General features: G+C 41.3%; 1 protein-coding gene across 17 annotated transcripts in view; it reads left to right on the top strand.

The window, feature by feature from the left end:
- CELF4 (CUGBP Elav-like family member 4) overlaps positions 1-13,309 on the top strand; it is a 708,166-nt gene that overhangs the window by 647,596 nt on the left and 47,261 nt on the right. For 11 of the 17 annotated variants that reach the window (XR_002466205.3, XM_021538926.3, XM_021538929.3 and 8 more), the window contains one exon: positions 1,792-1,935. Coding sequence is in view for 16 of the 17 variants with exons in the window: in XM_021538926.3 (XP_021394601.1) it covers positions 1,792-1,935 (144 nt within the window). In the remaining variant the exon portion in view is untranslated. The remainder of the gene's footprint in view (positions 1-1,791; positions 1,936-13,309) is intronic. The other 6 variants (XM_021538931.3, XM_021538930.3, XM_031507498.2 and 3 more) reach the window with 1 other exon arrangement.

Raw genomic sequence — 13,309 nt, 5'->3', positions numbered from 1 at the left:
GGGGAAGCTGGAAAAGCTTGGCATTAAATAGGAGAGCCTGATTATGGGCCACTGAGGTTCAAAAGTAATTTGGCTAAGCAGATGACCGGGTGCCTAATTAGTTAATTATCCCACTATACCACTATCCCCCCTATTTGGAAGAAACCTGGTTACCATCCTCATGACCTTTAGGAAATGCACAAGATGTAAAGGATCAGCTGTTCCTTCATGACAGTCCTTTTAGCAAATTAGTGGGGAAAATTGTGCTTAGCAAATATTCATTAGGGCTTCATTTTCCATTAATCCAAAAGGAAATGTGGAGAGCCTGTGACTTCAATCATGCTGAGGCCCAGGAATTTTAATGAGCTTTAAATGGGCATCTGCCAGAATCCTGACGTCGCCGTACTTCTCTTGCCAGCCGGGGGGATGAGTAATGGGTAATAAAAGGTGGGAGCATCTAGACTAACTCCTCTCCCTAACAGAAAAGGCAAAGTTGTAATTTGCTGTGTTATGACACTGTAATTATGCCCTGATGAAGAAAACAATATTATTAAAAATCCCTTTCCTTCCCCACACTGTGCCCCAGACGTAAAAAGGGGAAAGTTGACTGAGTCAGGTCTCAGGGTTGTAGGCACATGGGCTAGGGGGAAGGAGGAAACCTTCCTTCTATCTGACCTCTAACCCTTTTGGCAAAGGGCACAGAGTGTATCCCCTTCATCTCAATCCCTCTGAGTTAAGCAGAGCTGGAGTTACCTGTTGAGGTCAGTGCAGAGCTGGGCAGCAGCTGGAAGTACCTTTAGAAATAAAATTATGAAAAAACAATCCCTGTCTCATCAAACTGTACCGTTTTCTGCTCTTGAACACTGCAAAGGCTTTAAATGTTTAAATTTTTTTAACAAAACCAATTGGACACACCTTTTTGACTGTTGCTCAAGGACAGCATAAATAAAGTAAAAGTCAGTTTGAAAATTTATATTCTAGGCTATTTGACAAGAGGCAGGTTTGCCCTCTTCTGCCCCAAAATATAATTTCAACAGAATATTTTTTGAGGGTCTCTACTTTAGTTTCATATTCCAGCTAAAGACACCTCTCTGGATATTTTCCAAAACACCTGAAATCAGTAAGAGTATACGTTACAAGATTGAAGCAAGAAAACTAATCCCTCTTGTCTAGTAATTTTGATTTAAATCCACCTTAAAAGTCTCTCCTTCAGAATGCTTCAGAATGGAGGACATGGCCTAAGTGTCCAGATCTGAGGGAGTCTTCAGGCTGAGTTGAGCTGGGTGGATGAAAGTAAAATTCTACAAAACAAGATGAGCCTATGGGTTTGTGCATATCTTTCTGCTTATTAACATCATTTGTGTGATGTTATTGTCACCACACAGATTCAAAAAGGACAATGAAACTTCTACATGCAGACACTGGGAAGAGGCAAGGGATAGTGTGGGTCATCCAAAACTCTGCAGATTAAATAAGATTATGAGGAACAAATAAAGTCTGTGAACTATATTCTTTCATTCTGTGTTCTTACTCCTTTGTTCTGTTCTTTCCATGGCCACATGTGCTGGTGCATTCCTCTCTCCCTAGATTTTATCCTGGTGTCCTGGAAAAGTTATAGAAGTTTCCATAGCCTCTAGGTGACTTTTTGAGCTCCTGGTCTTCTAATTTGTCCATTCCTCTGAGAGTCTACAGGCTGCTTCCTAATGCGACTGCTCACCAGTCAGAGAGAGAAGATGCTAAAGTAAATCTCCACCATGTGATTTCTCATATCCTATTTCTCTTCATTCATTAGTCTTCTTTTTCTCTTGATAGGACCAGAGGGCTGTAACCTGTTTATCTACCATCTGCCCCAGGAGTTTGGGGATGCTGAGCTGATGCAGATGTTCCTGCCTTTCGGTAATGTCATCTCCTCGAAAGTGTTTGTGGATCGGGCGACAAACCAAAGTAAATGCTTTGGTGGGTAAAGATAACAAAACAATTAGATTCATCCAGGAAAGGGCTTTCTCTGAATACTTTATCTTTCAAACTGCTTTCTTTCTGCTTAAGCTTTATGATTTCTCTCAATTTACTCCTGTCAATACTTTCCCCCTTCCTTCTTTCTCTCCTGATTGTCTCATGCTCAGAGTTGTGTGTGCTGCTTAGAGGACAAGGTTTGGCATTGCAGATACTGGTGGGGTCAGAAAATACCCCACTTGTAAAGGGAGATGGGTGCAGAAAAGATTAAAGAACTGGAGCAAAATGGAAGGGGCTGGGCATAGCTGAAATTATGAGAACAGCTGAGGGATCATGTTGCAGAAGGGGAATTTCTGTACATAAGGCAGAGAATAAACAGGTCCTGGGGTTGAAGGGAAGACAGAGCTGTGGGGGCAGCTTTCCTGCAGCTGTGATGCATTAGACTGCAAGGGGCTAAGGGCTGAGCATCTGCTAAGAGCCTGGTCTTCTGGGGGATGCTGGCTGCTTGGTAGATCACATTCAGACATGCTCTGGCCTACTGGACCTGAGGCAGCACCCCAGCAGATACAGATGGGCCGAGGTAACCCCATGCCTCAGCTGACAGGCTGGGCTAAGAGGCTGGGTTTGAAAGCTGTACCTGGCTCTCACAGCTCTGGCCCCACTACTGGCTCCACCCCACCAGCTGGAGCAGAGAAAGAGCACAGCCTGGAGCTGCCTGTGAGCCCCAGGCAGGGACACCCTGAGCTACAGCCAGAGTGGGAGGGCTCAGCCAGCCGACAGCCACGGAGTGATGTATGTATGGGCTGTCACTGGGATACCACCTTTTGCAAAGTTGGGGCTCCTAAGGGTCCCTTTTGGCAGTGTGGCAGCATGGAGACCCTGCCACATTTAATCCCATCACACCTGGTGGACAGGGGATCTCTCACAGCCACCTGCCCACCATTAGGATCTATAATTTTTGTTTCTCTGCCATCCTGCACCTCTTGCAGACCCTCCCTGGGAAGTGCAACAGAACAAACTATTGCTTTTCCTTTCCTGTTACTTGCAGCTGATCTGGATTCTGTCTCTCAGGAAAACTTCCAGAGTTAAGACTCATTGGAGTTTTCATTTGATTTTAAAACCACTCTAAATCTCCACATTATGCTTTCTTTCCATGCTGCTTTCCCCTTTCCCCTCCTGAACAGCTCACCTCCCAAATCTCTTACCTCATCCCTTGCTACCCACAGTGCATGTCAGAGAGTACTTCAAGAGTTTTGTGCCCTTTCTCTGTGCACAGTTTCTCCTGCCCATCCACAGAGGGTCTGAACAGGCTATTTTCCCTTTTGTTTGAAGGAACCCTGACCCCTGATGAGAGGGACACAGCCCTCCCAATCACTAGGAGTCACTAGGTTGCTGTACTTTCCAGCACTAGAGGAATGAAGGACAAAGAGTCTGGTGTGCAGAGGAAGCTGGCAAATTCAAATTAGAACTTGAAACTATTAATTAGCCCCAGTGAATCCAGAGCCCACCTGCTTTTTTATATACAAATTATACACACACACTCACATATATATATATATATATATATATATATATATATATATATATACATACATAAAAATTTCACAAGTTGAGTAGACCAGCTCTAGGTGACACTGAAACTGATGCTCCAAGGAGATCCACAGGTTAGAAATGGATCTTTGGCAGTGAAATTGTCATCTATGTTTAGAAGAATTCTGGATCTGGTTCTCCACATAAAGTAGTAAATGGAAGCCTTCTGGGCAGCTGTGAGCCTTATCCCACTCAGTTCAAAGGCTCATGGCTACAAGGCCCCATGAGGACACGAAACACACCCCATTTGTAGGCAGGATTTGGGGCTGCTTCTGAGGTACTGTGAGATCGAGGCTGAGAGTTAAGCAGGAGCTGAGGGCCCTTAGCAGAAACTTTTCTTGAATTTTCTTGGAGAAACTAAACATCAGCTTGTTGGGTGAACGCCAGAAGTAACTGTGGGATATTGAAGGCTGAAAAAGGGAGGTGTTCCTTTGGAAGTATGAGTCAAGCACACAGGCAACCAAAAGAAGGAATTAAAGATTGCTAGTGCATGTTGGCCACCTTATATCTGCTTCTGAGACACAAATACCCAGGTCCAGTCAGTTTGTGATCCCAGGTGTCAAGTCCCAGATGTCTCTGGATTTCTCCTAGTTTTCCATAGAGCTGAGTGCCTGCTGTGACTGCTTGTCTCAGACAAATATGTTGCCTATGCTTCCACATCCACCAGCTCCAGAAGGATAGAAATAACAGAAGCACAAGTAGCTAACAATCACAAGTAGATTACATTGCTTTTCAAAAACTTCCCACCCTCCTGACCTTCTGATTTAAAGCAATGTAAAGAAAAAAGTGATTAGAGGAAATCAGGCCTTTCAATTGTTTTGCTAAGTCTACGGAAGCTGGCATTTTTGTTGAGGAAATAAATTTAAATAAAAAATAAATTACTTTTTCCTAAAGGAAAATAAGGCATTTTATTAACTTTGAAAGTAAGAAAATTCCTTCTTTGCTGCTAAAACATTTCCTAAAACTCAACATGTAAGAACACAGCATTTGCATTCTATTTCACTTTTTTTTAGTATGGCTAGAACTCTCCAACTGCTAGCCTGGGGGGACAATTCTATCTGGCCCCAGAAAGATATTCCACTATTATATGACCTTTTAAAATATATCCACTAAGCAGATCCCAAATAAATTGCTGTAACAGAGTTTAGCCCCAGGTTGTTGAGAAATTGTCAAGAAGTCCTGCTTTAGACAAACTTTAAAAATTCTATGGAGAAAAATGTCACCATATTTTTTTTCCATGGGAACAGAAAAAACTTTATTTTATGCTTTTGTCTAACTATTGAACAACAGCTATCACAAACTGAACAAGTCAGTAGAGCAGCATGTCAAAATAGAGCTGTGGAGGCCCACAAGGATGATCAGGGGGTTGGGCCACCATTCCTATGAAGATGAGCTGAGAAAATTTGGGTTGTTCAGCCTGGAGAAGGCTCCAGGGAAACCTGATAGCACCTTCCAGTATTTAAAGTGAATGAAAGAGAGCTGAGATGGACTTTTTACAAAGCCGCATACCAACAGGACAAGGGGGAATGGCTTTAAAGTGAAAGAGGTGAGATACAGCTTATCTATTAAGAAAAAAATCTTGACTGTGAGCATGGTGAGGCCCTGGCACAGGCTGGCCACAGAAACTGCGGATGTCCCATCCTTAAGAAGTGTCCAAGGACATGTTGGTTGAAGCTGGGACCAACCTGTCCTGGTGGAAATTGTCCCTGCACAAGGCAAGGATGGTTGTAACTTGATGAACTCAAAGGTACCTTCCAACCCAAACTGTTCTATGATTTTTTTTTCCTCATTTTTTGTCTCTGAATTCTTGCCTGCATTTTAAACACAAATTTATCTCTTTCTGCCACTACTGGCAGGAAAATACTGGGGCAGGTACAGGGGTGTTAGGAAGAAAATAAGATTAGAAACAAACCTTTCTCCTGGTTTCTAGAGTCCATGAGCCTGCAGAGAACCACTAGCACCTGCACATGTTAAAGAAACCATAGTGTGGTCAGCAAGCTTTGACGTTCCTAATTTACAGGTCACTGCCTCCTGGCTGACAAAGAGCAGTAAGGAATGCCAGCTACAGTAAACACCAATACCAGATATAAAATATGTAAGTGTTCAGAGTATGTCTGTTGTTTGCCCTAGCGGGACTGCCTGCTCTACTATGCAAGGGTGCCTAAGAAACAACCCTGACTTCTTACTGAAAAAAGTAATTTAGTCTGGGAGGATTCTTTGCTTGTGACTTTTCTTCTGCCGCACACAGCCAGGGTAGACCCAAATCTTTCATTTTCTCTTGCAGTCTTTCAAACCTCTGGCTTTTTTTTCTCCCATCCCTATCCTGATGAAACTGTAACATGGCCAAATGCAGACCATCCTTGTCCTTCCCATTCACCAACACCCTGTGTATCCCCATGACCTAAGCCTCCATCGCTGACCATATCTGCATCCCCTTGGATTTCTCCTCAGGCACTGTCCTGTCCCCATTCTTGTATTCAGACTTAGTGATTTCACTTTCACAGCTCTTCACTGTTCTGCCCTTCTCTCTCCTCTCTCACTGGTTCTTCACTCAATGCCCACTCAATGTGGGCATTGAGTGAGAGCTACAGTAAGAGCTGTAGCCTCTGCCCACATGCTCCTTTTGCAGCCAGCATGTTTCCCCAACTGGGCTATGCTGTCAATTCCCAGTGAATGGTAGGGCCACAGCAGGACTCATCTCACTCAGAGAAAAATTACACTTAGTTGGACACTCCTTGGACACGGTGACTACCATTCTCAGAGTGGGGTCGTCTAGGAAGACTTGCACAGAGGTAAAGTGTGCTGCAGCTTGAATGTCAACATCTACAAGAGCCCAGAGTTTGGGTCTGCACAAGGCAGAATTTGCACTGGGTCTCTCACATTCCCACTACACATGTGTGAGTTATTCCGTGTGTAGGTGTGCTAAATGTCAGAGGACGTGGATTACATCTTTGTGCTGGTCTCAGTGGTTCTGGTGATAATTCCCCTCTGAGCTATGTAGATAGTTTAAATCTGAACAGTTTGTGTACAAGGTTAAAAGAGAGCTCATGTATGACAACACTATTAAGGCTGCTAAGGCAAGTAGGCAGTGTGAGAAGGGCAACTTTTCACCCTGCCCACACATGTCTAACTCTACCTCTGTCATAGGGTGACGCTGCAGCACAGCCCAGCAACACTCAATGTTATCTCATAAGACACGTATAAAGAAATCACTTGAAGACATTAAGTTAGTGAAATACAGAGACAGACATATTCTAGAAAAATATTTTAACAGAAGAGAGTAATCAAGACAGGTTTGGGCAGTATTAACTAGGAAGATATGTCAGAAATTAGAAAAAAGAGAAGATGGATGGAGAAGCAGAGGTCAAATAGTTATCCCAAATTATCAAATAAGATGTAGAAAAATTAAAGCTGGAGGAATTGCTTTACTGGAACACTTGGTCCAGTCACCTCTCTCTGAGAGCAATAAGCACCTGGATCTGCCAACTTTTTGCACACCATTGAGCAGCAGACACTGTCAGGCAAATTCTGCTCCATGTCCCTGCTTTGTCCCCTACATGTCTCCTTAGCATGTGACTGTTCTTCATATCCACTGCTGTAGCAGCTTCAGTTTCCCCCCATAGGACAGTGACTCCAGAAGTCTGTGAACAGCCTGTCTTATTCGCAGAGAGACACTGTGGTTTCCATCCACTCAGCTTGACATGCTCTGACACCACAGCTGTAAAAAACCACAAGTGACATATGTTTTTCTCCATTTCTGCCCTTTCATATCAGCAAAATGTGCCAGCCCTTTTTGAAATGTCCCACATTAAACAAAACAAAGAGCATTCCAGCTTACAAACTGCAAAGGCTTCTTAGGACCATAGCTTTATATGTCCTAAAGGAAATATCTCATCTGACTCCTAGTTCCACATGAACATTGATTGTTTCATTCCAGATTCCTGCAGGGAGTGCATTTGAAAGTTGCTAATGGACCACCTCATTTGGAAAAACATCTAATCTTACATGAAGATGCCAAAATAGAGAAAACAACATCACTTGATGAGGGTCATAATAGTTAATTAAGTTTGCTGTTAAATAATTCTATTCCCTACTAAACTCCTCTTAGCTTATGAAAAGAAACTGGGGAGACAAAGGAGAGAGATTAAAAGTGAGAAAAGCAGTGAGGAATGAGAACTGAACACAGGAGGGGGTGAAGCTCAGGAGAAGGGCTGAGGGATGGGTAGGGCTTGTATTCTGTTATTAAAAACATGCTGTGGTAGTTAAATGTTGCAGTGTGGTGGCAAAAACCGTGGAGTGGGAGATGCAAGGCAGCAGGCAGGTCGTGATGATCTACAGAGTTTCAATCTGGAAGCTGAAATAGAAAGAAGGAAGATTTTTCAAGAGAATAGGACACTGGCAAAGCTGTTCAGAGCCCTGGGACAAGGGGCATTGCACATTAGGTCTAAAGTGCATTGGCAGCACTCCACAAGACGTAGGAGTGGAACAAGGGACCCTGAGGAACATTAGGAAAATATTGTTCAGCGCCTGCTGACAACGTGCCTCCAATATGCCCTGCCAAATATGGCAGTTTCTCATTTAATAAAATAAAAATATTAAAAAGAAAAAAAAGGCAACAACTCTCCTTGGGTTCATCTAGGAAATGAGCAGGTGCAGAACTAAGGTGTTGTAAAGGAAAGAAATTCTAGTTGTATGTTCATAGCCCATATGGGTGATCACAGGTCAGCCTAGCTGTTAGGATTGGGCTCCCCTTCTTGGAAAAGTACCCTGACTCTTTTGCACAGGTCTTTAGGATTCATGGATGATGAAAGTTATTTACCAGATAAAAGGTTTTTGGGGGTTCTTTTCTGATTCTTTTGGTAAACAGGAAATCCCCATGGAATAGATGCATTATTAGAAAGGACTTGTAGCATGTAGCTCTGTTTGCTGCTGTTATCAGTACTATGATTAAGTTTGATTTTATTTTCTTCTTTTTACTCTTAACCTGATTTCAGATTTCCTAAGGAAGTCTCTACCTGATCCTTTCTCCCTGTAGCCCTTAGAATTGGCCTCTGTCCTTTATTTCACACAATCTAGTGACAATACATTTTGTTTCAGGGCTCTGGCAAACCTTTTTGTCATTCCCATATGTCTATAGCCTACAGATCAAAGCTCAAAGAGCAATGGAAGAAGCCACTCCCTTGAGTGCCACAGTTGAGACAAAACAGAAATTATTTTCCAGGGACATTAAGCATGTCTGACCCCTGGTGTGCTTCAGTTCAGATCAGCACTGGTTTATGGTGATCCTCTCCACTCTGAAGGACTTGGCATAGCCAGAGAGCTAAGGAGGGACTCATAAGGTGTCCAGCTCAGGTGGAAACTAATCCAAGAGGAGGAGGACACCCCCAGAGGGATGCTTTGAGCTATCAGAGAGAAGGGGAAAGAGAGGAAGCTTAATATTTGCTAGCCTCTTCCAAAGCAGCCAAGCTCTGAGATTTCAGGTCTGCAGAGTGAGGATGGAACTCTTCCAGCTGATAAGGAAAGAGTTGTGTGAATAAGAAAGAGAAGGAGCCGTTCATCAAATTCACTGTACAGCACCTCCAGCCATTACAGTTGGTTGGGGGAGGCTTTAGCGGGAGGAGAAGGAACGGGAGAAGTATTAGGGCTGTGAGCCACTATTCATTTACAAACTATAATTAATTTGATGTTTAGATTAATTTCTGATGCACTCTCAAAGGTGCACTGAAAGCATTTTTCCTTTATTATAATGTTGATTGCTTATTGGGGAGATAAATCTAACTGTCAGTTATGCACTGACTTACCAAAACTTTCAGACCAAGCAAGCATGTATGCATAAGGAACAGCTGTTAGCAGCTTTCCAGTTAAAGGGACAGCTCTGTCTTTTCCCAATAACTCACATTAAAGAAAACCTATTGTGCACAGGAACTTCTGCTTTCTTTTGTAGCTCAACAATATATTAGACATGAATATGTTATCAGAATCTATTTTCTATTTATCTGGGTGTCCATGTGTCAGTCATTGGTCTGTCCATCTCCCCCCACAAATGATAAAGTCTACCCAGAATTTTTTTTTTTAAGTTATGGGTATGTGTGTACATACCTACTCACATGCACACTTACCCCATCATTTTAAATGCTCTTTCTCCTGGGGTAATTAGATGAGGAGGAGAGGAGGAGACAAACTCATTACTGCACAATCATTGTGGCTACTCTTTTAGTGATATTCAAAAGGGAAATGCTCACTGTCTGACTAATAGAAATAACCAGAGGAGTTTTTGTGCTACTTTTATTCCAGTCAGAAGTTTCTGTTCAGAAGTCAGAATAATGACGCCTCCAATGGGCAAGCCCATTTCTGAACACAAAGTGATGGATTTGCAGAGTGCAGACTTAACACATCCTACTCTTGTGGGACTGCTGACCTGCTAGAGCCTTTTGTCAACCCATGGCATCTCGGTTTATTTTTTGTTCTCCCAAGATCTCTGATGCAAGGACAGTTCAAGCTGTAGAATGGATTAATCTCTATCAGTCCATGCAGGCATCCATCCCCCCATATACCTATCTTCAGCTTCCTCATATCCACCCATTCTGTCTCATCCATGGCACAGGTCTCCTCTTCAACATCTTGAAGTCTGTTGTCTGGTTAGTTATTGAGCAGCTGTTCAATAGAGCCTCACATCTTCATGCTTGGCCCCAAGGCTTCCTTTTATATGATACTCAGACTTTGACATGAATATGAATTAATTTTTATTTCCTCATCTGTTTTCCTAAGACCCTTCCCAGCAGAGCATTTGAGAGGTCCACAGAGCTAAGTAACGGCATTTTGCTGGTGGTCATGGTGTCCTCATTACAGCAAGGGGATGATAAGGCAGAGAAATATCCAAAACTCTTTCTTGATCATGGATTCCTAATCTGAATTGCCACAAGCTTGATCAGTCTGTATATGTGCTTTGTCTAAGAATTTAGCATAATGCACATAATGTTTTTGTCTGCTTCAGATGCAGGTATAGGCAGCAGCCTTTCTGCCAGTGAAATCTCAGGCCATGCACCGAAAGAACAGGAAAACCCAGTAAATCTTCATCTTCACTGAAAACTAAAGCGGATTCACACATCTGCAAAAAAACACTCTGCCACAATTTTACATATATTTTTAACATTTATATGCCACTATCTCAATTTGGGCCATGACAATTAAGCCACAGCTGGACCTTGCTTGGGCATGACAAGGGACAGGAACACCCATTTTTGAGAGATAGGAGAATTTAATGACATAGATTCAATCCTTGGTGTACCACTGGCACTCAGAACCTGCTCTATTTTAATAGTAAAAAAACAGTCTTACTAAAGGAATTCTGTGATATATGATATACTTAGCATAACTGGGATGTCATGACAGAAATAGGGACAAATTCCAGTTTTCCAAGACAACATCCAAGGTTGTACAACTACAAAACCATCCTTTCCCTGACTTATTTACTGTCTAAATTTCAACACTTACAATAACAAGTCTGATACATTGCCATTTTCCTTGCCCTGTTATGTTATTCATTCTCAACAGTAATTAAAGCGAAGATGCCATGAAAGAGAAAAATACAGAAATGTATGGTTAGAAGCAATGCCTTTATGCATATACAAAGCAATACAGAATTAAAATTTTATAGGTAACATAATTTCTTGCATTTCTAAATTGAGTACTTCATTTCGCAACAACCTTATCGTTGTTTCAATTTATGGCTGCATGTGATATCTTCCTTTTTAAAGTAAGTAACCCTAAATCAAAAAATTCCCAGATAAAATTAGCATCTTCAAATATTATATATTGATATATTCAAAAGCTGTCATCAGGGTAACATCTTGCAGATCCCCATAAAAACAGGTGTATAATTTTTAACCACTTCTGGTTTCATCTATATCAAATCACCAAAAAACACTTTGGCATCAGCTCTGCTCTCCCCAGGGTTGATCTGTCATATCACACATATATAAGTATTTACATTATGGATATATTATATAAGATATGCATAGGTATTTACATTATACATGTGCTACACATAAATTTATTAAATAACAAATATAAAAAACTTGCAGACACAATTGTTATTGGAAACAATGAAAATTGCTGAACAATTGTTTGAATTTTAGCAACCTGCTCCAATACTTACTGGCCTTCAAGGTGAAGAGCTTTTCCTTTTATTCAGTCTCTGCTGTTCCAATTTACATCCCCTGTCTCTCATTCTCCTACCATGCACCTCTGTGAATCTTATCAAGTTGGAAGGGACCTCTAAAATTCACAGTGTTCAACCTCCTGCTCCTCCCAAAACTACCAAAAAATTAACTCATATGGTTAAGAGCATCATCCAGATGCTCCATGAACTATGACAGGAAACAGATTTTCTTCCTTCTGGACAAGACAACCTAAAAATCTGATTGTGTTCTCATCATTTAAAGGTGAAATTAAATTATTCTTCTAAAGATAGGTCTCTACAGACCCTTTAAATCTTTCTCTAGAGAAATCTTTAGAAATCATAAAACTTTTAGCCAGGTCTTTGTGCATCTTCTGACATGGCTGAACAGGTTTCAGAAGGATTATTGTTTTGCTAGGTTTTTGTTGGTTTTTTTTGTTTTGTTTTTTTTTTAATTCTAATGAGAGAATTTTTGCTACTGGGTTTTTGAATTTGATCCAAAATACACGGGTTTTTTAGGGGTGTCTCTTATTTTTACCCCATCCTTTCAAATTAAGATCCCTTTAAAAATTACTAAAATATCATTACTTTCTCGGGTCTTTAGCTTTTCTCTTAAAAGGCATTTTCAAAACCATGTTTTCAAGATATATTTCTACTTTTCTTATTTCAGTAATTAAAACAAAATTTCATTCTACAGTCTTCTACCCAAGGTTGGATTCAAGATAGGTCACTGGGCAAAGGCCCCTCTAGATCAGGATTTAGTAAATCTGTGTTATGATTCAGGTCCCACAGACTGAATGTAATTATTCTGAGGAGCTGCAGACTGTTCTTCACTGAGATCTCCAAGATTCAGGCCTTTGAAGGCCAGTAATGGTAAATATTCTGTTGGCAGATCCACAGGAATTTAGCAGCATCTCTGCTATAATTTTAACTGGAAGATAACATCTCCAGATTCAAACAGCTATTACTTTTGTAGTACTTTCACTGTCATTGTAAAACCTCCATGTTTTCAACCACTCCCAAAGGGCAAGAAAATGATTGTCTTATTTTTTCAAAAACAACATTGGGAAAGAAAAACTGTCTCTGATTGGTTGTCCCAAACTACCCATAACGAGGTGTCAGGTGTTCAACAATGAGCAGGGAAGGGGTGGGTAGTTGTCCATCTAAGTAATGGTCAGCAAGAGCAAGATGGGAAGGTTCTGTGCATTGCTGCACCAAAAAGGGATGTATTTCAGAGGCTACCTTGGACATGAGAGAACTGCTAAAAATAGTGACTAGTACAGCTCACAGCTCACCTTCCTTACAGGATTTCCTGTTTTGTTTGGATGTTTTAGTTTTTGGATTATTTTTCTTGATTAGTCCAGGAAGGAATTTTATTACCTTACCTAATAGGAAATATTTTCAAGAACAAGGTCACTTTTTATGATACTTGCCTCTTTTGGATCAAGAAGGATGACTTGCAATTTCAGCAGTTGCCTTGTTCATACATGGCTTCCTTATTAAAAAGTTGCAAATAAAGCAGGATCCAAGAGAGAATCAGGGAGCAAAGAAATTAGATTTTGATGAAAAACGAATTGTGACATGGCTGGTAGGAGCTTCAATAGCTAT

The sequence above is a fragment of the Lonchura striata genome, chromosome Z, assembly GCF_046129695.1.
Source record: "Lonchura striata isolate bLonStr1 chromosome Z, bLonStr1.mat, whole genome shotgun sequence".
Taxonomy (NCBI): Eukaryota; Metazoa; Chordata; class Aves; order Passeriformes; family Estrildidae; genus Lonchura; species Lonchura striata.
Note: the sequence above shows the minus strand (reverse complement) of the source record. Positions and strands in the feature narration are given on the sequence as shown.